Source organism: Panthera pardus, unplaced genomic scaffold, assembly GCF_024362965.1.
Source record: "Panthera pardus isolate Hobbes unplaced genomic scaffold, ASM2436296v1 HiC_scaffold_16, whole genome shotgun sequence".
Taxonomy (NCBI): Eukaryota; Metazoa; Chordata; class Mammalia; order Carnivora; family Felidae; genus Panthera; species Panthera pardus.
In genome coordinates this window covers 15,926,061-15,952,312 of record NW_026526721.1, presented here as the reverse complement: position 1 = coordinate 15,952,312, position 26,252 = coordinate 15,926,061, and the positions used below count along the sequence as shown (strand labels likewise).

The window sequence follows — 26,252 nt, the reverse complement described above, 5'->3', positions numbered from 1 at the left end:
ATCAGTATTTGATTAAAACTTTTAAAATGGGGAACTGCCTAAAGAGTGAAAAGGAAAAAAAAAAAAAAAACCACACACACACACACACACACACACACACAAAACTGTAGATTTTTCCAGCTTCCCTCCTAGACAATGAGGTCTTACTTCCTAAACATGAGACAAGAGAGACATCTAGTGGCTGCTAGAATTTGGGCAAAAGAGTTCTCAGATATTTTCACCAATGAGAAATAATAGTTTGAATTACACAGGTAACATTTCACAGATCTTTCTCTAAACACTGATTTTCAAATAAGGTATATTCCCAATGATGTTTTGACTAGAACCTCCACAAGAGTCAGAAGCTAACCAAAGAAAAAACCAGCAAGATAGAATTCTTTTGAAATTATTACCATGGCAATACAAAATTAAATTATATAACTCTTGTTGCCTGCAATAAAAGGACTTGGTGGCTACATTCAGTTAGAAAAAAACTGATTCAAGCACATTCCAGAGATTAATTACTTTTGCAAAAACTGTGTGTGTTGGCGGTGCGGGCGGGGGGGGGGGGGAGTTGGAGGGGAGATCAGGAAGTAAGGGACAGAAATAAATTTAGCAGAATATCTGAAGTTAGCCAGATAAGATTCGATTAAAATGTGAGGCATTTCCCCCTGTTTTTCAAAAGGAGGGGAAACAAAGGGTTTAGGACAGTAACAAAGAAACACATAGAAGACAGAACTGTCAAAAGTTATTGTATCTTTATTTACCTGAGATGAAGCAGCTTTGAAGAAAGTAAGTATTAATTTCCAAGTGAGGAGATATCCCAGAACATAGCAGAAGTCTTCACTCAGTGGCTTAATAGTAACTATCTGTCCAACAGGAATACACCCCAAAACATTTTCTAGTAAGTCCTCTTGAGTGCTAAGAAGAGACATCAGCGCTGCTGGTGGTGACCTAAGAATCAATGGTCAAACACCACAATTTCCTCCATAACTTGTCTTTTAAAAAACTGATGATTTCCCACAAACCATTTTTGGGTTCCTGGGTGACTTAGTTAAGCTTCCAACTCTTGATTTCGGCTTAGGTCATGATCTCACAGTTCACGAGTTCAAGCCCCACATCCGGCTCTGCACTGACAGCACGGAGCCTGCTTGGGATTCTCTCTCCCTCTCTCTTTCTGCCCCTCCTTTGCTCATGCTTACTCACACTCTCTCTCTCAAAATAAACAAACTTAAAAAAAAATTTTTTTAAGTCCCCCTTATAATTCAGTTTTAACTTCTAATTTTGCATAATGGCAATTACAGAATCTGGGAGACATAAAATGTATGAATGTATATAAAATACATAAATATATACTTTTTCATATTTATTTAACAAATACATAGGATGTATATATATATATTTTAAAGTTTCTTTATTATTTTTGAGAGAGAGAGACCACGGACAAGGGAGGGGCAGAGAGAGAGAGGGAGAGAGAGAATCCCAAGCAGGTTCTGCTCTGTCAGCAAAAAGCCCAAAGCAGGACTCCAGAGATTATGACTTGAGCCAAAATCAAAAGTCAGACACTTAACCAACTGAGCCATCCAGACACCCCTCAAATACATAAAATGTAAACATAAAACATAAGTTTTGTATTTATAAACATGAAAAATATTTTTCATATTTGTATATTTTAAAAATATATGAAATATACTATAAAATATAGGCTCTAGAAGTTAGCATTTAAAAGAAAGACCCTTTTAGAAAAGATATATTTCAACCTTCTGTTTTATGGATGGGGAAAAAAAAATTCACACAGCCACAAAGGCTAAATGATTGGTCTCAAGTCCGTCAGCTATAGGAAGGGGAATGATGAGGGATACCAACTCCTACCAGGTCCCTAGAAAGGCATAAAAGCATAAGACGGTGTATGTCTTTTCAGGAAAGTAAATTCAATATTCAAATTAACTCATGACAATGTAAGTTAATTTTCTTCTTTCCAAAACTAGTGCACTCTTTAACACTTTCGGATAAACTTAGGAGATTCTCAAAAAGTGAAAGAGTTATGTATATCCTCTCAAATTCTGACACTGTAGTTCAGTTCTCTCTCACCTCTGTAATGTTTCTTTCCTTGTGGCCTCCTTTTCCCAGCCCATAAACACGGGTCTTCTTCAAGCTTCTGCCCTTAGGTTTTTACCTTCAACACCACCATCCCATGTACCAACCCTTCTCTATTCCACACCGACAGTGACTAGATTTGACAAATACCAACTCAGATACCTCTCCACTTTCCACACTGCCTCCATGTACTGTTATTGTTTCTAGGATGGTCTCCACGTCTGCTTGCTTCTTTGTATAATTTGATTCATACTATAGCCAGAATCAGCTGGTACTGTTCCCATCTTCTACCAAATATGCCCCCAACCCCAGAAAACGTAATTTGTAAGTCCCTTTTATTATCTTAAGTACCCTTCCAGCTTTATTTTCCACTATACCTTCCCTGACTACTCCACATATTCACTCACTTATCCTTTTATTCAGCAAATGATCGGTATTTATGGGTCTGCTTTAGGCCAGGAACGATTCTGGGTGCTATGAATACAGTCGGGAACAAGAGACAAAATTCCTGACTTCACAGAGCTTCTACTCTAGTGGAGGACAATAAAAAATGTGTTGAGTGGCAACTACTCAACACCCCCAAACACATCCTGAATATTCATGCCTTTATGCCTTTGCACGTGGTATTCCCTTAACTTACATGGCCTTCCCCGCCCTGCTGAAGTGCTACCTAACTTTAAAGATCCAGCATCAATGTCTCCTCCTCCAGAAAAAGTCTTCCCTGCTGGTGCACAGCAGCTGTCTCTCTGACAGCCTGCTGCCTATCCTCTTCCATACCACCTGCCACACACTGGCTACTATCATAGAGGAATACTGTCTATAACAGATTATAAGCTTCTTAAGGACAAGAAGGATTACTCAACACCATAGTCTCCCGTTAGCATTTAATTACCACTCTGCATAAAGTGGGTGCTCAATAGATATTGGAATTGATACAGTTTCCACACCTATCATGTGGTCAAAGAAAGTTTTGCTAAAATGTAGCAAATTGAAAATATAACTTAGGAACAATTAAGGAGAGAAACTATCTTTCTGGCTGAATTCTAGATTTCATTTATATCTTACAGAGAACTTTAAAAGATATATTGAATATATACTCTAAATTTCGAGCTTTTGCATTTATCAATCTTCTAAAGTTACGAGGTAGATTAGAATTAAAAAAATTATTTAAAAACTTACAAGGCTGGTTCTTCTTCTTCATCTCCGTATGACTTCAGATTATCCTGATCATATTGTGGTAATTCAGGCATCAATCTGCGGGTCAGAATATATTTCATATTATATTAAATTGTTCATTGTTAAATCATGCTCAAGAGCAGAAAGACCAATACTTACTTTGTAATGAGGATATTTTTAAATGGTTGTTTTCTGAAATAACCAACAATGGCCAGGACTATCTAAATGGAAAACTGTGTATGGAGAATAGTGACCTACATGATCAAAACTTTGGCATCCCTGTTATTAAAATGCATGATCAAGTTTTGTGTTTTGGTTTTGGTTTTTTACTTTGACTTTTTAATGACTAAGAGAACTAATATATTCTATTTTTTATACCACCACCACAATAATTCAATTGGAAGAATTCTTACTTGTATAGCATATGGTAAACAGCAATTTGCACAGGCCGAGCTCTGTAGAGGAGTAATGGGGCCAAAGTATTTAGCAAAGTCTGAAGATATTCTGGTAAGTTTGTTTTTTGGCCAGCAACCAATTTTGAAGGGAGTTTTTGACTCAATAGCTGGTCCTTTGGGATATATGTTAATGTTTCACACATGGGCTTCAGCACTGCATTCTGGAAGGATGTTTCAGAAGTATCTTTGCTTTCTCCTGATGACAAAAAGGAAAGAAATATGCACATCCCAACACAAAGTAAGTAATACAGCTTGACTGATTCACAGAATGTCAGATGTCATTATTTAAAAAATGTTTATTTTTGGGAGAGTGTAAGTGGGAAAGGGGCAGAGAGATATGGGGACGGAGGATCCAAAGTGGACTCTATGCTGACAGCACAAAGCCCAGTGCAGGGCTTGAACCCATGAACCACGAGTTCATAACCTGAGCTGAAGTCAGACTCTCAACTGACTAAGCCACCCAGGCTCCCCCAAATGTCATTTAAGAAAATGAAGTTAAAAATTGACAAACATTAGTACTGTCCTAGCTAGAAACTGTCATTTTAACAGGTGATCATAACTGTTTAATAACTTCTATTAAAAAAGAGAAGTTTGGGGCTCCCGAGTGGCTCAGTCAGTTAAATGTCCCAACTCTTGATTTCGGGTCAGGTTATGATCTCATGGTTAGTGAGTTCAAGCCCGACATGGGGTTCTGCACTGACAATGCAGAGCCTGCTTGGGATTCTCTCTCTCCCTCTCTTTCTGCCCCTAGCCCACTTGTGCTAAATAAGTAAACTTAAAACAATTTAAAAAAAGAGAAGTTTGAGTTATAAATAATCTATTCATGTTATCCGAATTACTATTATTTTAATGCAATAGACTTTCGATAATTTGTTATTTTTCAATTCTTGACTGTAAAGCAGAAGCATATGTGATGCTTCTAGATGCCAAGCTTTTTCTCAGGCTCTTTTCTTAACTATTCTGTACTGTTTGAGTTAAACATCCAAAGTATTTGTTTTGAAATTTTCAACCAGTCATTTGCAATGAATCTCACTATGATTCCCCTTCCACTTGCCTGTAACAGTCACCAAAAGAGGTAAAAGCAAATTGTGGATGCCTTGGGAAAAAAATTCTTTCCATTCACTGATTAGATTCACGGGGAGATTGCCAATGGTGTCCAGAGTTGTGGAATCAAAAAAAGCACTGAGCTCACAGGCCAAATCACAGCTGACACAGGCAAACAGTTGTACAAGTGGAACAGAATACAGTGTGTGATTCTCCCTTGTTGTCTGAAGAAACAAAAATATAATAGGTAAGCAGGCGTCTGCCAGAACACCACACATCAAGGCAACAAAGAAAAGGCTCTTTCATTTCTCTAAACTTTAAAGTAAAAAGCAGCTGAAGTGTAGAGTCTCTGGAGACACACATTTTACATCAAAATAGTTTTTTTTTAATTAAATACTAAGAATTAGAATCAATCAATTTATTCTGAAATACTCTTTTTTTATTTCTAAAACTATGAAAGAAAATATCAATTACCATTTACCAAGTAAAATATATTAAAAACATTTATAATCTCAGGAGCCTAATTGGGCATTATTAAGTCTACTTTAAAACAAGTAAACTGAGGGGCGCCTGGGTGGCGCAGTCGGTTAAGCGTCCGACTTCAGCCAGGTCACGATCTCGCGGTCCGTGAGTTCGAGCCCCGCGTCAGGCTCTGGGCTGATGGCTCAGAGCCTGGAGCCTGTTTCCGATTCTGTGTCTCCCTCTCTCTCTGCCCCTCCCCCGTTCATGCTCTGTCTCTGTCCCAAAAATAAAAAAATAAAAAAAAAAAAAGTAAACTGAGGCTCAAGCAGGTCAGATTTGAACACCCTAAGCCACACACACAGTAGCAAACGCAGGGGAGATTCGGAACAGTCTAACCCTGATGAATTGCTTTGTGTGTCCGTAAACATCACACTTGCTTTGTGTCATAAAAACAACACTAATTTCCCTGAATTTGCTTTATCTTTAACTTATTACTGACACAGTACATTTTATGAATAATTTAAGAGTCAAAAAGATCAAAAGAATAGTCACGAAAGATAAAACCTGCAAGGGCTGCACTACAAATACTACGTTAAAATGAGCTGATGGAGAGAACACTTTAATAGCAGGGGATTCGGTCACTCAATGATACTGGCAGACATTAAAACTCTATCACTTTACTGTTCTATCAAACGGTACCTGGTGACAAATATATCTTTAGTGTTTAAATGTTTGCAAAAGAGCTAATTACTATCATTACTTGAAGAGTAAGATTAGTAATTGGTTCTAGTATACAGATATGCATGAAGACCCAACAGAGGTGATGACACATCGAGTTAATTTACCTCCAACCAAGCCAACATGGAGCACATGATGAAGTCCCATTCACTCTCTGCCAAAGGAGATGAACAGTATTTCAGGAACAAGGAAAGGAACCGGATTATTTCTATATTCACACCTAGTATCTCTGGACTTACTTCTGATAGATTACTGTGATAAAGACAAAAGCAAAACAAAACAAAAGAATTATATGCACATTCAATTAGAAACTATTTTATCTTAAACCTTACTTATAAAAGTCTGGTTTAAATGTTTCCCATCTTGTTACTGTGCAAAACTGTGATTATAAGATACGCAATTCTAGATACACATTGTAATGGGGGGTGGGGAACATAGTATAAAATATCACCTACCAACTGAAAAGAAAAACATCTTCATGATCTTTCTTCCAGGATATTAGAATTTTTAATATACCATGTAATAGCTCCCCATCATCTATGCTTCTGGTTTGCAGACAAGAGTTGAAAATGGCAAGATGTCCAAAACCTCCTAAAGTAAAATTCAAAATGAAAATTAACCCACATCTATCTATACATATTGCCTTAAACAAAAGTCTTGTCTTACAGATGTAGAAATTATTGCTTTCTCTGATAAAACTGGTGTTTGAAAAAAACTAGGGATGATCACTCTCTTCTCAAAGGATAAACAAGTAGGACACTCCTGTTAAGGCACAAAGTTGTAAGGAGAGACATCACCCAGGATGGTGACATAGGTTGTTCCTGACTTTGCTCCCCCTCACAAGAAAAACAGCCAACAGCTATTCAAGAACAAGACATCACCGAGAGACTGCTATGGGTTTGAGGCTGAAGCGCCCCTACACCTCTGAGACCAACACAATATGCATTAGGAAGGGAAGAGAAGCAGCTCTACCCTGACTGCGTTGCCCCTTCCCAGGAGAGTGCAGCACTGTGTGGCACGCTCTGCCCTGAGACTCTGGCTCCTTCGGTAGGAAAGGAGAACCCAGTGGGGAAAACCAGCACCCCTCATTTATTGTGAGTTGCTTTGTGGGAGCCCCTACTCCGATCTTGCCCCACTGGGACTGCGGGGAGTCTGTGACAAAGAATGGGGAGGTGACTGTAACAACCAGCACATAGATCCTGGCAGACCAAGTTCACAGCTGCATTGCCCAGTTGTAATCCTCACCAGTGGCTTTTCTTATCTGTAGAACCAGGACAAGGGTGCACTCTGACCAGTGAACACAGCGGGGTACAGATCTGCCTGATTCTGATCCTGGAAGTTTTGCCAACCGCAGAGCCCAGTTTACCCACGCCCAAATAAGCAGCTGAGTCACAGCCCCACCCACCATGGAGCATCTTCCAGCCCCATCAGACCAGAAGGGCCAGAGACAACTCCTGAAAGCTGTGTGGCCCGATGGCACTCGAGCCAAGAGGGGGCTGAGCAGGGCTAATCGCCCCAGAGCAAAGGCAGTACTGTGCCCTGAGGCTTCCCCTGCTACACACAAGCACAGTGATTAATTCCCAGACAGGCTGAGGGTAGCCCCTGGCCCCTGCCAATCACAGAACGTGTTTGGGAAACCTAACAGTTTCCCTAGAGTAGCCTAAAGCGGCCTCTCTCCGTCCCAGCCAGGCAAGGGAGTGGAGACGTAGCCCCACACGTGGAGAGTCTTTAGGCCCCATCTGACCGGAGGGCTAGCAAAAATTCCTGAAAGCTGTAGAGCACAGCAGCACTACAAGTGAGAGGCGGGCGAGCAGAGCTGGTAGTTTACAGAGCAAAGCCAGTGGCCCTGTTCAGTCAGGGAACTTGAGATGTACTTCTGTTTGGGTTAAGGCAATCAGAGCCTTACTGGCTTCAGAGCTACTTCTGCCACTGTGCCCAGGCAGAAAATCTTCATTATGTAGCTCCACTCTTTGCCGAATACAGCCTTCGGCCGGTATGACCAGAGAACCTACGCAGAGCACACGGGAAGCTCCAGAACCCGTCCACTGGGCTATAAAAGGTGACACCTGGACAGAAAGCAGAAGCCGCGGCCTCCCCCATCTGCAGGGCGTCACCTCCTAAGGGAATTCTGTGCACATTCTTGACAATTCAGGTCCCCCAGCAGTGAGCTGCACAGACTCTGGACTTTGTCCTGCTGCCCTGCCAGGGCAGGAAAGCTAATTCACAGCCCAATCTGCTACGAATACAGTACCCAGTCCTAACTATCTAGTGAGTCTGACCAGAGAATCCAGGCAACTACAGGACCCTCCTACAGCCTCAGGTACGGAACCAAGCTACAGTGCTGTCCAACTGTTCTCCCCAAGCCTGTCCTCAGAGCTCAAACAGCCTTGTCCAAAAGCAGACTAACAGCAGGCTCTACTTACAAAAGGACGGTGCCAGCAGACACACCTGAAAACCCAAACTGAGCTGACTGATAAAGAACGCTCTCTGCCACAACCAACCTACAAATCATAACGTTTGCAAGAGGAGCACAACTGAATGTGCAGATACCACCGTAAGGAAAAAAAGGATCACAAATAATCAGATAAATCTGACACCATCAAAGGAAACTAGTAAAGCTCTAGCAAATGACCCTCAAGAAATGGAAATCAGTTAAACCGGCAGACCAAGAATTCAGAATAATTCTCTTAAGAAGGTTTTCAGCAAATTACAAGAAAAGACAACTAAACAAAGTTAGAAAAACAATGCATGAACAAAATGTGAAGTTTGATAAGGAAACAGCAGCCATCAAAGCAAACAAACAGAGGGGCGCCTGGGTGGCTCAGTTGGTTAGGCGACTGACTTCGGCTCAGGTCATGATCTCACAGTTCGTGAGTTTGAGCCCCGCGATGGGCTCTGTGCTGACAGCTCAGAGCCTGGAGCCTACTTCAGATTCGGTGTCTCCTCCTCTCTCTACCCCTCCCCTGCTCATGCTCTGTGTCTCTGTCTCTCAATAATAAATAAACGTTAAAAAAAAAAATTTAAAAAACAAAACAAACAAAAACACCCCCAGAAATCCTGGAGTTGAAAAATACAGTAAAATGAAATGAATTCAATAGTTTCAAAAGTTGACTGAACTATGCAAAAGGATCAGACACCTTGAGAATAGGACACTGGAAATTATGTAGTCAGAAAAGCAAGATGAAGAAAGAAAATGCCTATAGGAATTATGGGACACAATGAAAAAAGAAAACAACTACAATATTCACATTATGGTAATTCCAGAAGGAGAAGAGAAAGGGACAATAAGTGTATTTAAAGCAATAATGGCTGAAACTTCCTGAACCTGCAGAGAGAAATGCACATCCAGATCCATGAGGATAATTACTTGGTAATAAATTGAATGTGAACAGGGTTACCCTCAGTCATATCATAATTAAATTGTCAAAAGTCAAAAGAATTTTAAGAGTAGCACAAATGATAAATTTTATATAAGAGAACTCCCATTAGAGTATCAATGGTTTGCTCAAAAGAAACTTTTCAGGCCAGGAGAGAATGGGATGACATTCAAAATACTGAAAAGAAAATGAATGCCAACCAAGAATTCTATGCCCAGCAAAGCTGTCCTTCAGAAATAAAGAGACAGAAAGTTTCCTGGATAAAACAAAAGCAAAAGGAGTTCAATACCATCAGATCTGTCTTACAAAAAAGGCTAAAAGGAGTTCTTTGAGTTGAAGTAAAAGTACACTGGTTAGCAACATAAAAACATAAAAAGGTAGCATAAATCTCGCTGGTAACGGTAAATAAATAGAGTTGAATTCTACAATATGACAACAGTGGTACATAATTCACTTACAACTCTAATTAAAAGGTTTCTTCTTTTTTAATATAGTAAAAACGTGGCAGCTGGGTGGCTCAGGTGGTTAATGGCCCTACTTCTGCTCAGATAATGATCTCACAGTTTGTGAGTTCAAGCCCTACATCGGATTCTCTGTCTCCCTCTCTCTCTGCTTCTCCCCTGTGCAGTCTCCCTCAAAAATAAACATTAAAAATAAATAAAATAAAATATAATATATTAAAAATAACCATAACTACAATAATCTAGCAATTATATAATATAAAAAAAACTGCAAACTGTAACAACAATGGTAAATTAGCAATGATTCTAATTTAAAGTCACCAGCTACATTAGCCCCTAAGAGTGTCAGCCTGTTCTTTGAAGCCAGCCATTGACTTCTCCTCTCTAGCTATCAAAGTCCTAAATGGCATCTTCCAAAAGAAGGCTGTTTTGTCTACATTGAAAAATCTATTATTAGTATAGTCACTGTCATTAATTATCTTAGCTAGATCTCCTGGATAACTTGCTATAGTTTCTATATCAACATTTACTGCTTCACCTTGCACGATTATATTATAAAAATGGCTTCTTTCTTAAATCTCATGAAGCAACCTCTCCTAGCATCAAACTTTTCTTCTGTGGCTTCCTGACCTCATTTAGCCTTCTTAGAATTGCAGAAAGTTAGGACCTAAAGGGAATGTTGTAGCTGGTTTGATCTTCTATCCAACCACTAAAACTTCTCCACATCAGCAATAAGGCTGTTTGCTTTCTTATCATTTACGTGTTCAATGGAGAAGCACTTTTCATTTCCTTCAAGAATTTTTCCTTTGCACTCACGACTTAGCTGCTTGGTGCAAGAGGCCTAGCTTTCAAGCCTATCTTGGCTTTCAACATGATTTCTTCACTAAGCTTAATCATTTCTAGCTTTTTTTGTTTTCTTTTTTAATCATTTCTAGCTTTTGATTCAAAATGAGACACGTGACTCTCCTTTCACTTGAACAGGCAGAGGTCCTTGTAGGGTTATTAACTGGCCTGGAATAGGCAAACCGAAGGAGGAGGAGGGAGACAGGGGAATGGCCAGTTGGTGGAACAGTCAGAACATACCACAACACTCATCAATTAAGTCAGATGTCTTACATGGGCATAGCACATGGCACCTCCAAATAATTACAATACTAACATCAAAGATCACTGATCACCAGAAAAAAACATAATGAAAAAGCTTGAAATACTGCAAGAATTACCAAAATATAACATATAAACATGAAGTGAGCAAATACTGTTGGAAAAATGGCACTGATAGACTTGCTTGATGAGGGTTGCTATAAGCTTTCAATTTACAAAAACAAACAAACAAACAAACAAGCAAAAAAAACCCCCCAGTATCTGCCAAGTGCAATAAAGCAAAGTGCAACAAAACAAGGTGTGCCTTTATATCAGACAAAACAGACTGGAAATGATAAAAAGAGATGAAGACATTATAATGATAAAAGGGTCAATTTTTCAAGAAGATAGTATAATTCTAAATATTTATGCACCCAACATTGGAATACCTACATATATAAAGCAAAAACTAACAGAGCTAAAGGAAAAATACAGTAATACAGTAACAGTTGGGGACTTTTAATACTGCACTCTCAACAATGAAGATAGGTTATCCAAAGAATCAGTAAGTAAACAGTGGACTTAACACCAAATGGACCTAACACACATAAAAAGAAGAAAACAGACTCCTATATCCTAACATATATGTATTTATTTAGAACACTTATGCTTCTGTTCTATCCAACAACAGCAGAATACACATTCTTCTAGGACAGACCATAGGCTGGGCCACAAAACAAGTCTCAGCAAATTAAAAAAAAACCCTGAAATCATACCAAGCACTTTCTCTGACCACAATGGCATCAAACTAGAAATCAGTAACAAGAAGAAAATTTGAAAATTCATAAAGAAATTAAACAACACTTTCCTAAACAACCAATAGATCAAAGAAGAAATTAAAGCAGAACTAAAACTTTGAGATAAACAAAAATGGAAACACAACATACCAGAACTTGTGGGATGCAGCAAATGCAGTCCTAACAAGGAAGTTCACAGTAATAAATGCTTACATTAAGAAGCAAAAAAGATCTCCAAATCAACTACCTAACTCTATGACTTAAGGAACTAAAAAAAGAACAAACTGAGCCCAAAGTTAGCAGAAGAAAAAAAAAAAAAAAAGATTAGAGCAGAAATAAAAGAGAGAAGAGAAAAATAATAGGAAAGATTAACAAACTAAGGGTTTTTGAAAAGAAAAAAAAAACTGACAAACCCCTCAATAGACTACCCAAGGGAATAAAAAAGAGAAAGGACTCACATCAACAAAATTGCAAATGAAAAAGGAGACCTTACAACTGATATCACAGTAATTCAAGGGATCATAACAGGCTACTATGCACTACACATGCCAACAAATTGGACAACCTAGAAGAAATGGAAAAATTCTTAGAAACATACAACTTAACAAGACTGAATCAGGAAGAAACAGAACATCTGAATAACACTAATCAAAAATGAAGAGAAGGCCAGGACCAGATGGCTTGATTGATTGAGAAGGCCAACTATTTAAAGAAAAATCAACACTCATTCTTCTCAAACTCTTCCAAAAAATGGAAGAGGAGGGAATACTCCCAAATTCCTTTTATAAGGCCAGCATTATCCTGATACCAAAATCAGGAAAGGATACTACTAGAAAAGAAAACTACAGGCAAATGCTCCTAATGAATACAGATGAAAAATTTCCAGTAAAATACTAGCAAACTGAATTCAGCAGCACATTAAAAGGATCATTCACCATGACCGAGTGGGATTTATCCCTGGAACGCAAAAATGTTTCAACATATGCAAATCAATATATATATCACAGTAATAAAATGAAAGAATCATATGATCATTGTGATACACAAAGACAAAAGCATCTGACAAAATTCAACATCCATTCATAATAAAAACTTTTAACAAATTAGGCACAGAAATAACATATATCACAATAGTAAAGGATATATATGACAAGGCTTCAGCTAACATCATATTCAATGGTGAAAGGCTGAAAGCTCTTCCTCTAAGATAAGGAACACGACAACAGTGCCTGCTCTCACCACTCCTTTTCAACATAGTACTAGAGGTCCTTGCTAAAGCAACCAGGCAAGAAAGAGAAATAAAAGGTCAGAATTGGAAAGGAAGAAGTAAAATTGTCTCTTTACAGATGACATGATTTAATATATAGAAAATCCTAAAGACTCAACCAAAAACCTGTTAGATCAATGAATTCAGTAAAGTTGCAGGATACAAAATTAACATACAAAAACCAGTAACATTTCTATATATAAAAACAACAAATTTTCTGCAAAAGAAATAAGTAAATTAATCCCATATACAACAGCATCAAAAACCAAATATTTAGGAATAAATTTAACTAAGAAAATGAAAGTCCTACTTTGAAAACTATGGGATATTAATGAAAGAAATCAAAGACACAAATAAATGGAAAGGTATCCCATGTTCATGGATTAGAAGAATTAATATTATTAAACTATCAATACTACCAAAAACCATCTATAGATTCAATGCAATCCCTATTCAAGATTCCAATGACATTTTTTTACATAAGTAGTAAAAAAACACTCCTAAAATATATACAAAGCCACAAAAGACCCAGAATAGCCAAAGAAATTCTGTGAAAGAACAATGCAGGAAGCATCACATTTCCTGAAATACAGTATAATAGGGCATAAAAACAAACATACCAATGAAACAGAACTGAGAGGCGAAAATTAACCCAAGTACATATGACTAATAAATGACAAGAGATCCAAGAATACTCAATGGAGAAAAGATCGTCTCTTCAATAAATGGTGCTGGGATGATAGGCTATTCACATGTAAAATAATAAAACTGGTCCCATATCTTACATTACTTGCAAAACTAACTCAAAATCAATTAAAGGTTTAAATATAAGACCTGAAACTATGAAATTCCTAGAAGAAAACAGGGGAATAAAGCCCCTTGACATGGGTCTTGGTAATTAATTTTTGGATAGGACTCCTAAAGCACAAGTAACAAAATAAAAAAACAGGCAAATAAGACTACATCAAACTAAAAAGTTTCTGCACAGCAAAAGAAATCATCAACAAAGTGAAAAGACAATCTACCAAATGGGAAAAAATATTTGCAAGCCATATATCCAATAAGGGATTAATATCCAAAATATATAAAGAACTCCTACAACTTGAGAACAAAAAAACAGCCCATTTTAAAAAGGACAAAGGACCTGAACAGACATTTCTGCAAAGAAATATATTTCAGGCCAGCAGATATATGAAAAGATGCTCAACATCACTAGTCACTAGGGAAATGCATTAAAGCTACAATGAGATATTACTTCACACTTACTAGAAGGGCCATCATCAAAAAGATAGGTAACAAATGCTAGCATGGCTGTGAAGAAAATGGACTCTGTGTGCACTGTTGGTGGGACTGTAAAATGATACAGCCACTATGGAAAACAATATGCAGCATCCTCAAAACATTAAAAATAGAACTACCATATGATCTAGTAATTCCATTTCTGGGAATATAGTTAAACCTCAAATAAGGTGGGAATTAGGGGCACTGATCTCCCCACCCCATGCTCTTGAAAATCTGCATATAACTGCTGACTCCCCAAAAACTTAACTACTACTGTTGACTGGAAGCCTTACCAATAACATTGACAATTAACACATATCTTACATGCTATTTGTATTAACTATATTCTTATGGTAAGGCTAGAGAAAAGAAAATGTCAAGAAAAGCATAAGGGAAATACATTTCTAGTATTGTATTTATTGAAAAAAACGTGTATATAAATGGACCCACACAATTCAAACCCACATTATTCAAAGGTCATCATATATCCAAAGGAAACAAAAATTCTAACTCCAAAAGATATCTGCACCCCCATGTTCACAGCAGTATTATTTACAATAGCCAAGACATGGAAACAACCCAAGTGTCCACCAATGGATGAAGTGGAAAAGAAGTTGTGGTAGATATATATAGAATGGAAAACTATTCGGTCACAAAAAAAAGAGGACATCCTGCCATTTGTGACAACATGAATGAACCCTGAAGACATTATGCTAAAGTGAAATAAGTCAAAGACAAATACTATATAATCTCACTCATAAGTGGAATCAAACCAAACCCAAACTCATAGAAAAAGAGATCGGACTGTGGTTACCAGAGGTGGAAGATCAGAGGAGAGGGGGCTTGGAGGAAAGATGTTGTAAAGTTACAAATTCCCAGTTATGCGATAAAGAAGTACTAGGGATGTAATGTACAACATGTTATATGATATATAGGAAAGTTGGTAAAAGTTAATCCTAAGAGTTCTCATCACAAGAAGGAAATTCTTTTCCTTTCTTTTCTTTTTATTATATCTGAGAAAATGGATGTGACCTGAACCTACCAAGGTAATCATTTCACAATATATGTAAATCAAACCATCATGTTGTGCATCTTAAATTTACACAATTATGTACATCAATAATTTTTCAATAAAACTGAAAAAAAAAGTATAAAATGTTAAAAAAACACAAGTTTTGGGGCACCTGGGTGGCTCAGTCAGTTGAGCGTCTGACTTCAGCTCAGGTCATGATCTCGCAGTTTGTGAGTTCGAGCCCTGCGGTGGGCTCTGTACTGACAGCTCAGAGCCTGGAGCCTGTTTCAGATTCTGTGTCTCCCTCTCTCTGCCCCTTCCCCGCTCATGCTCTGTGTCTCTCCATCTCTCAAAAATGAATAAACGTTAAAAAAAATTTTTTTTAAAGAAACCACAAGTTTTCAGCATGGCGAGGGTCCAGGATGAAAGCAAAAAGAGGTAAAACTGGAGAGATCAGTTGCCCTAAGACTGTAAAATGTTCAACAGGCCAAACTAAGGACTTAGGTTTTTATCCTGTAGGTAAAAGGGAACCAAGGAAGAAAAGGGGGAAAAATGTATAATGTATTTAATCCTCCTTTAAAGGCAGAGGAAGAATTTTTTTTTTTTAATCTTCCTGGCAAAATAGAATAGGCAGCTCAAGTATAATCAGAAACAATGGATTTTCTAATAACTAAATAGTGAAAAGTACATTAGCTAATTTTGTGTCATTACTTTGGCTGAAAGAGCAAACCCAGTTGTCAAATCTCAAAAACATTCCTCCTCCTCAAGGGCTTCCACACAGCTAGGCACCTCGTGGTCTGTGTGACACTCAGCCCTGTCTCCTGCCCCTGCTTCCCCTGTGCCATCATTCGGTTAGTTATAACCTGTGCGGGAGAAACCACCCGCACTCCCATTAGGTATTTCTTCTCCTCTCCACACAGCCTGTCCAACTGCATGCCCTGTTCCACCACTGCAAATCCCAGCCTTAAGCAAACGCAACTATAAAGCTTACTGCCCTAAAAATTTGTTTTTGACATCAGCTGGCCCTAGGTGCCATAAAGTAATTCTTTTTGACAAATGTTTGTCGATAGGCATATTCTTCATCCACTACTTCAAACTTTCATTACCTTCTTAAAATCTGTAATCCAGCTTCCACTCATCAAATGATTGAGCCCAAAGAGACATAAAGCTAAGTAAGGAACACATGAAGTTCCCTATGTTTTCTTTATTCACATCTGCCCCCCGCCCCCACATTTCTCCTTAACTTCTCTCAGAAGAAAGTCACTCCACCTACACAAGGTCAGCATCTTCTAACTAGATCCCATCCCTCTCATCTCCTCAGTGGGAACTATCATCAATGACTCTGTCTCTATTTTCTATTCCTCCTACTCTACACCTGTTTTCCCTCTGACCTTGAATTCGCCTCCAGTTCTCACCTTCTTTCTACATCCCTTTTCACCGAACACTTAGAACTATCTGGCTCTATTTTCTCACCATTCTTCATTCCCGTAATGCCAAAGCTAATGGACACTTTTCAGTCCTGAATTTTATTTGAACCTCTGTGGCATTTAACAAGGGTGATGGATACTACCTAAAACTTCTCTGCTTCTCTTTATCTGTGGCCCTTATTCTCAAGTCTCCATCCACCCATACACCCCTTATATTTACGTACTGGTGTTCCCTTGATATTCTTCTCACTCTTCACTCTCCCCAGACAAGCTCATTCTTATTTATAAATTAGACTACCACCTATATGACGTGGCCTTTGAAAGGAGTATTTCCATCAAGTCAACAGACAATCTCCATTGGAGTATTATTCCATAGTCACCGTAATCTAATGTTTTCAAATTTTAACACTGGCTCCCTGTATACCCCTGCCCTATCTTCCTCCCAACCTTCAAGTCTCCTTTAAAGGTTCTCTCATGCACGGTTTAAAAAACAACAACAACAAAGGTTTTCTGTGAGGCCTAATGGTATTTCCTTCTATCCAATTAAGATATAGAATCACAGAGCCATGCCAATTCTATTTCCTTAATCTCTTTCATTTCCAAATCCTCTCTTCCATCTATACCTTGATTTAAACTGTTTATTTCTCATTAAGTCTATTCCAACAGTTTCTGTCTTATAACCCAAATCTCATTTCCCTCATATCCACCTTTCACAGTTATCAAAATAATTTTTTTTGAACGAGAGAGAGAGAGAGAGAGAGAGAGAGAGAGAGAGAGAGGGAGAGAGGGAGAATCCCAAGCAGGCTCCATGCTCAGTACCGAGTCCAACGTGGGGCTCAATCTCATGACCCTGAGATCATCACCTGAGTCGATATCAAAGGTTGAATGCTTAACCAACTCAGCCACCCAGGTGCCCCTCAAAATAATTTTCTTTTTTTTTAATGTTTATTTTTGAGAGAGAGAGAGAGAGACAGAGTGCAAGCGGGGGAGGGGCAGAGAGAGAGGGAATCACAGAATCTGGAGCAGGCTCCAGGCTCTGAGCCGTCAGCACAGAGCCCAATGCAGGGCTCGAACCCATGAACCACAGGATCATGACCTGAGCTGAAGTCAGATGCTTAACCGACTGAGCCACCCAGGCACCCCTTACAATAATCTTTCTAATGAGATAGTCTTACTACTCTCCTACCTAATTTGAGCCCACAGCTCCTTAGTGCCTACCTCTTAAAGTCCAAACTCCTTAACCTACAATGTTAGGCCTTTTCCCTACTATTTTCTCAAAATTCAGCTTCTTGTACATCCTAACACCGTTTGTCCCCAGCCTTCTTCCTGAAATGCCAGCCAAACGGAACTCTCAACACTTTTTTGTTTCTGTGTACCTGAAATGCCCATCCCCAATTATATCCACATGGAAAACTATCCTTCATCACTTATATTTTTCTCTTTGTGAAATCGCCACTGATGCTGCAAAGCAGAACGGGGAAACTTGTTTTCTGCTGCTTTGACACACAGGCCATTTTTCTGATACATTGGTTATCACGATATAACTTTATGTCTGTCCTTTCCACAAAAGGAACTGCCACAGAGCCATGTTCAGTAAATGTTTATTAAATTAATAAACAAACTAACTAATAGAGTACAGAGTGTCCAAAAAGGTTTAAAAAACAACGAAAGCTATTCTCTCTGTTACCTTTATATGTTCAATCAGTGGTTGACTAGGGAGAAATTGAAATTAAGCATAGCTAAAAATGCTATACATGGAAATAATTAGAGGACACTGGTGGGTTTTTGTTGATACCTGTGGTTTTAGTCTTCCCTAAGGCTGTAGCATTTCTGTACTGCAAAGTGGTAACAGCCACTCCCCAAAGACACCCATACTACTGACTGTCAACGTGTTATGTAGCAAAGTATAAAGTAGGAATAAATCAGCTATAATTCAATTTACCTCTTCTAGATCTGGATTTAGATATTAAGCAATAATTAAAGAAATATTTATTATCAGGCACTAACCATTAGTACTGCAAAGATCTTCCTTAGTCCAGGCCAAAAGGGGAGGTATACATTGAGCAATGAATTCTTTCTTGTCTTCTTTTGACAAAAATGGACAGAGACTTTGAATGGTATGCATATTGCCTTCCGTTAGTGGGAAAAACCTGTTTAAAGGAAAGGAAAAGTATGAATTATATTTATCCTAAATATGCAGTTATTTCAGAAAATTCCTGCTCTTCAAAATATTCAAGAAGACTAATAACTCCACTATATAAAATAACTGTATAGGAAAAAAAAAGAAACTATGAAAAGAGATTGACAGCTGCTGATTCTTAATGATGAGATTGTGGATATTTTTTACTGCTTCTCTTTTTTACATGTTTCTAATTTTTATTTATTAAAAAAATTTTTTTTACTGTTCATTTATTTTAAGAGAGAGAGAGAGAGAGAGAGAGAAAATAAGCAGGAGAGGGGCAGAGAGGAGGGAGAGAGAGAATCCCAAGCAGGCTCTGTGCTGTCAGCACAAAGGCCAACGCAGAGCTCAATTCACAAACCGTGAGATCATGACCTGAGCTAAAACTAAGAGTCAGACGTTTAACTGACTAAACCATCCGGGCAACCCCCCAAATGAACTATTTCTAAGTGTACAGTTCAGTAGTGGTAAGTACATTCCACCTGCTGTGCAACCAATCTCCAGAAGTCTTTTCCTTTCACCAAATTGAAACTCTACCCATGAGGGGCACTTGGCTGGCTCAGTCTATACAGCATGCAACTCTTGATCTTGGGGGTTGTGAGTTCAAGCCCCACACCAGGTTCTGAGATTGCTTAAAAATAAAATCTTAAAACAACAACAACAACAACAACAACAGAAAACAAAACAACTACCTATGAAACAAGAACTCCTCATTTCCTCTCACCTCAGGCCCTGGCAACCACCATTCTACTTTCTGTCTCTCTGAATTTGACTACCTTAGGTATCTCCCAGAAGTGGACCATATAATATCTGTCATTTATGATTGGCTTATTCTATTTAGCATAATGTCCTCATGGTTTATCCCTGTTGTATCATGTGCCAGAATTTCCTTCCTTTTCAAGGCTAAATAATATTCCATTGTATGTATATACCATATTTTTGTTTATCCATTCATCTGTTGATGGGCTTGTGGGTTGCCAGAAGTTTTCACTTTTACAAAATCACTTCTTTTATAGATTCTGGGTTTTTGTGCTTTGCTTAAGATCTTCCCCATATCGAGATTATACAGAGCTTCTTAATTTCCTTTGATACTTTTATAGGTCTGCTCTTTACATTTAGCTTTCATTTGGACTTCAGTCTTGTGTATAATGTAAGAGAGAGGCACCTCACTATTTTTTTCAAACATATCCAATTTTCCTAACATCATCTAATATTCACTCACCTCACCGATTTGTGGGTTTTATTTATTTATTTATTTATTTATTTATTTATTTATTTATTTATTTGAGACAGAGACAGAGCACGAGTGGGGGACAGGCAGAGAGAGAAGAAGACACAGAATCCGAAGCAGGCTCCAGGCTCTGGGCTATCAGCACAGAGTCCGACGTGGGGCTTGAAGCCATGAACAGCGAGATCATGACCTGAGCCAAAGTTGGATGCTTAACCAACTGAGCCACCCAGGCACCCCACTCACCTCACTGATTTGAAAGGCCACCTACATCAAAAACTAAATTCCCAAATATGTATGGCTCAGTTTCTGGATTCTGTGTCTTGATCCACTGATTTGTCTATTCACCAATTTAATACTGCTTAATTATTGTATTAGTAAGACAATTCCTTTTCACTTTTATCTTTCAGAAATTTCCTACCTATTCTTGAGCATTTTTTCCTTCAAATGAATACTGTGTTTAGAGCAGTTTGTCAAGTTTTTCAAAATATATTGCTGGAATTTTTATTGAGATTGCATTGCAATTACAGATTGATACAACCATTTTTACAATTTAGCTTCCTACCTTTTTTGTAATCTTTACTAAAATTTCATAATTGCATTTTTGTTGTTCAATTTATTTCTAGGTATAGTTTTGTTGTCATTGTGAATAGAATCTTTTTTCCCATGACATTTTTAATTATTACTACTGAATAAGAAAGTTTCTGATTTTTCTGCCAAGTATATATATCCATATTAGTAATTAGTTCTAATATGTCTCCAGTTAATTCCCTGTTACTTTCATAATCAGAAAAATTAAATTATGCTGAATAAAAAAGCTAATATCGAAAGATCATATGCTGCATGATTCCATTTATATAACTTAACTAAATGATAAAAAGAACAGATTACTGGTTGCAAGAGATGAGAATGGGAAAAAGAAAGGTGGCCTGGCTGTGAAAGGGTAACACAAGAGGTCCCTGTGGTAACACTGTTCTGTCTATTGGTCTGAGGTGGCGTCACACATGGGATCTACACAGAACACACACACAAATAAGTACATGTAGACTTGGTCAGTGGATTGTATTGATGCCATTTTCTTATTGTAAAACTGTATTAAACTTATGCAAAACAGTACCACTGAGGGAAACTCAATGAAGGGTATATGGAATCTCTTTATATTATTTCTTACAATTGCTTGTAAATCTATAACTACCTTAAAATAACAAGTTTAAGAAATTTTTAAATAAGAAAAAATTGAAATTTATTTCATCATTTTAGTGTACAAGATCATATACATATCATTTCAGAATTCTTCTTGGTAAACCAGTAAATTCAAAATGCCTCTTGGTAAATTTCAACTAAATGTTTAATTTGAGGTTCAGCCTCTCTTTTTTTTTTTTTTTTTAATTCTTTTTTTTTTTTTTTTTTTCAACGTTTTTTATTTATTTTTGGGACAGAGAGAGACAGAGCATGAACAGGGGAGGGGCAGAGAGAGAGGGAGACACAGAATCAGAAACAGGCTCCAGGCTCCGAGCCATCAGCCCAGAGCCTGACGCGGGGCTCGAACTCACGGACCGCGAGATCGTGACCTGGCTGAAGTCGGACGCTTAACCGACTGCGCCACCCAGGCGCCCCAAGGTTCAGCCTCTCTTAATATGACCAACTCTAGAACTCTAGTATGCCCAACCCCACAATCTATTTCTTTGTCTTAAGAACACATTTATTGCATTTCTAGAATATATTTCAATAGGATGATCCTTACTAAAGCAAAGGATAAGTAACTTTCCCTATCACTTCCAAACAGCAAATAAAGTAACAGAAGAAGGATATTAGGGAGAGGTAAAAGAAAGATTTCTACCAAAAAAGATTTCTGGGGAAAAGAGAGCAAGTTAACAAAATGCTAACTTTTTAAACCAAGTACAAAATTCCACAACAAAATATTATAAAGTTTAAAATGCTTATATGAGAAGGTGTGTCCCAAACCTAAAATAATTTAAATTGTTTTAAAGTCTTTAATCTCATTTCCTTGAATTTCCGCATTTCTTAAACCTTGTTTCCTTGACTGATATAGAGATTATTCATTAGTTGGGCTTGCCAAAGTGACCAAATACAGCAAATTACAAAGTATAAACATTTTAAATCAGAATACCCTTCTTTTCTCCTATAATGCCGTTTTACTTCATCAGATGAAACACTTCGGGAAAGGATCAACTTAGCAATAATAAGAGACCAAAGGGTGCCATTTTCCATGGATCTAAAAAAAGAAAAAAAAATCCATTTTCAAAGTGTTTACAATTTTTACCATTTATCTGGATTCCTTTTATGGAATTAAATCAATCACCTTGTGAGGGTATCAATTCACCCAGGGCTTTTGCCCCCAAACAGCTGCCATTACTGAAAAGACTGGGAGCCTAGCTTTCCAACACTCCTTTACAACTGGTACTGAGCTCTCATCCCAAAGCCCTTCAAATCCTAATAGAGGAGAGCAGGTTTGAGGATCAGAGATGGTAGCCGGAAAAAGGACATATCCCAGAGGACACCGAGCCTGGTTAATGCTGAAGAACCAAGGAGGTATTCATATCTACTGGGGGAAAGTTCTGAGTGTCCTAGAGTATGTAGATGGAGACTGCAGAGAAAGGCTCAGCCTGGGACCTCTGATAAGGCAAAGCATATTCAAAACATCACAGCCAAGTGAAAAACAAAGAGAGGCAGTTCAACACGGTAACTTCAATAAACTCCCGTCAATTAAGGGGAAGGTTTTGTGTTTATAATCTTAAGACATATCTGTAACAACATGCAAAGTATAAGGTTTGAGAGTAGCGGGAAGGATGGATCACAGATGACAAAACAACTTCTACAAGGCTTCTATTTCTTTCATTGTCATCTGCCCCATTCCTCAATGTAATTTATGGATTTAAGAACACAGGCAAAGTTCAAATATCTCCCTAGATGAATAAATCAAGTACTCAGAATCCACAAAGTACTTATTATTAAGAACTGGGTTTAATTTAAATCAACCCTCTGAAAGATTAGCGTGAAGTGAGCTTAACATTTTACAGAAACAAAGGCAAAAGCCAGTAAAACAATCATATAAAAACGGAAGCTGAAAGGGATTCTTACCTGTTAAACAGCAGCTGTAAAAGGCCAGAGGTATTACCAAGTCCACATAAGTTATCATATGTAATATTCATCTTTTGAAGCATTTCACAAAATCCAGTTAGAAAAATAGGGGGATTGTCTAATTCTTCATACCACTGCAGTGAATAGAGCAGTTCTGCAACTACAGAATGGACAACACATTATCAAGTGGACTCTGTGAAGGAACCTTTTGATCATTTTCATTTCACCGTCCCATTTTCAAATACTGCTACGCCTGCCAGTCTCAAAATATTTGTGAACTGATTTCCAAATCTGCTTTGAGATGTTCAGTGATAACGAAAACTGAGAACATTTGTCTGATACAAAATGCCACTCTTCTCCCAAATCTTATTTGGTCCCTTTTCTAATCAGTGAACAGTGTGACAGGCCTAAGTTACCAGAGATAATGGAAGAATCTCCTACTCTTTTTGCCACAGGTGGTAACAAGTTACACACAGGACAAACAACTAAGGGCCCCAAGACCTGAGATGAGAAGTTCAAGCCAATGTATTAAGAAATGGGAAACACCATGATATAGTAAACAGGGCATGGATCTCGGTGAAAGACTGGTCTGGACTCAAATTGAGCTGTGTGCATAGTTAGCAATTAGAGTACTAAAATCTAGCTCAGGGACTGCTGTGAGAATTAAATGACCAAGAATCTCTCAGAAAACCTAGCACATCATAGGTTTTAACACACAATTATCACAACTCTGTTTTATAAAGCCATTTATGGACTTTGGAGTCAGAAGACTTGAGACCTGGTTCAAAAATCTAATCCTATCCCTTACAAGCTAAGTACCTCTAATCAAGTCAAGCTAAGAAAACCAGGTAACAAAAACCATAGTAATAATATCTGACAGGGTTGATAAGAAGCTTAAATACATAATGTTGTCAGTTTGTAATTAGTAACACACGCCACAAAAACACACTATTGCAACTGCAGGCTAATCTCCTTGCCCTTTACTGCATGTGGAGTTGGCAAATCAAGAAGTATTCCAGCTTTCTTCCACAGGGCATATATTTTCCTCTAGTAACTATGCTACAGCTGAAGTTTTACAAACAAGACTGACGGAGAAATTATGCAAAACTTCTACCCTTAACACCATTTTGTTTAGGTCACACTGCTACTTACAATTCTACACCATTTCCTGGAATGGGGGAATTTTAAGTCCTACATCCCCACGGGATTCAACATTTGAACCTCCACTTGCCAGGAAAAAAATATATATCTACATACATACCTATGTATCCCTATCAACACGAAGGTATCGTGGTTTAAATCACAATCCATGATGAAACACTAAACTCAACCATTTTCTTTAGGATTATGTGCCATAGGACCTAGTACTGATGTCTCGCCAGCTTAAGTAAGTGATCTTATAACAAATTCTGCTCTACAGCTAACAAGATTATAGAAAATTTCAGTATGTTTTCATCCGATTTGCAATTTACCATTCGTCATTTAAGTAACCTCAAGTTTCTCATCACTACAATAGTTAATAGGAATGGAAGATTCTTGATTTTTTAAAGATTTAAATTGCAGAGGAATCAAAATTATTTCAAAATTATACTTAATACAAATTATTTCAAAACAATGCTATTATATCTGAATGCTCATATATACTTACTTATTTTCTCAAGCTCATTATTTTCTAGGACTATTTCCTTTTTCAGTGCAACTAATATCATTTTGCTCAATAATGCTGAAGTACACAAATGGCTGGGAAGTTTCTTTGCATCTTGTTCTTTAAAATCTGTTTTGAAACACTCATAATTCAAACTCAATCTTCCTTCTAAAAGAGGTCTATGCAACCACTGTAAAAAGAATACATTCAATTATATACAAAATCATTAGATATTCTAAATTATTTACTATCTCTGCAAGTAAGACAGGGAACAAAAATGAAGTTATCAATCTTCACAATGTTATTAGAATAACTTCAAAAATGAAGTTATTACTAGTTTATCAATAAAATCACAGAAGCCTAGAAGTTTGGGTTTTGCTTCAGGAAATTATCAACATGTGTATTTCTTTAAGAGTCCTTCAGGACAGAACTAGATCTAATTCACCTCGTACCGTGGCAACTGCCAGTGTCTCACAAACAACAAACATCCAATATGTGAGCATTCAGAGACGTAAAGGCAAAGCAAGATACTCGTTTCATTTACCTTTTTTTCTCCCAAGGATAAAACAAAAGATATTCATTTTGTTCAATTTTTTCCCTTCTCCAGAATAAAATTAAAATGTTTAAGCTTGCATGAAGTCCAAACTTCAGAACGAGATAAGCACTGTCCAATCTCAAACATACCTGCATTGGAAGAGACTGTCTCATCTTTTCCCATTCACTGTTGCTTGGCATTACACTTTCAATGTAAACTCCCAGAAGATTAGTATCTTCACTTTCTAGAAGCATATTTAGCAAGTCATCAACAGCACACAAGAGGACTTGAAGACTGAAAATAATGTAAACAATGTGACAATCATGGTTATGCTATGACTAACTTGAGCACTCTGGTACACACTAAATACTATGGCAGGGAACACTTTACCTGAACAAAAAGACCACTAAAAATGAAACTAAGCAAGTCCTTTACCCTGTATCTGACATACACACCATCAAATTGGGGATTTAATACAACATTTATAGTTTGAAATTGAGTGCTGCTTCTGTACCAGAATGAAGGGAACTTGACCTATTTTGGAAAAGGTATTTCAGAAACACAACTACCTCATTATATGGGGGGAGAAGCCATGATGATCAGAAAAAGATATGACCCAACCCTAAAAGTCTCTGGATGCATTCTCTTCGTTTTCACTTTTATAAATGGATTTAGGTATGTGGTGTGAAATATATTTGCAATTCAACATCTTAAAACAGAGGCTACCAGAGCCCCAAAATTAAACAATGAAGAATAACCACGATGTGTGGTAGTCATGGGAGGTTATGGTTATAATCCATACCAGCTCACAAGACACAGTATAGCACTACGATCACGTCACCAGCATAAATTAGGAGTCCAGCAGATATAACAAATCATTCTTGAATTGAGTTTAAATTGATGATCA

The 26,252-nt window shown here is 37.7% G+C and overlaps 1 protein-coding gene across 1 annotated transcript in view; it reads right to left on the bottom strand.

Moving 5' to 3' along the window:
- The window catches only part of LTN1 (listerin E3 ubiquitin protein ligase 1), a 63,867-nt gene that overhangs the window by 10,146 nt on the left and 27,469 nt on the right, over window positions 1–26,252 (bottom strand). Inside the window, exons 15-25 of the mRNA XM_019467801.2 lie at window positions 25,495–25,639; window positions 24,814–25,000; window positions 23,166–23,325; window positions 22,195–22,299; window positions 18,664–18,806; window positions 6,407–6,542; window positions 6,059–6,203; window positions 4,762–4,975; window positions 3,666–3,903; window positions 3,256–3,330; window positions 747–933 (exon numbers count right to left, since the gene is read on the bottom strand). Of these exons, the coding sequence (XP_019323346.2) occupies window positions 747–933; window positions 3,256–3,330; window positions 3,666–3,903; window positions 4,762–4,975; window positions 6,059–6,203; window positions 6,407–6,542; window positions 18,664–18,806; window positions 22,195–22,299; window positions 23,166–23,325; window positions 24,814–25,000; window positions 25,495–25,639 (1,735 nt within the window). The remainder of the gene's footprint in view (window positions 1–746; window positions 934–3,255; window positions 3,331–3,665; window positions 3,904–4,761; window positions 4,976–6,058; window positions 6,204–6,406; window positions 6,543–18,663; window positions 18,807–22,194; window positions 22,300–23,165; window positions 23,326–24,813; window positions 25,001–25,494; window positions 25,640–26,252) is intronic.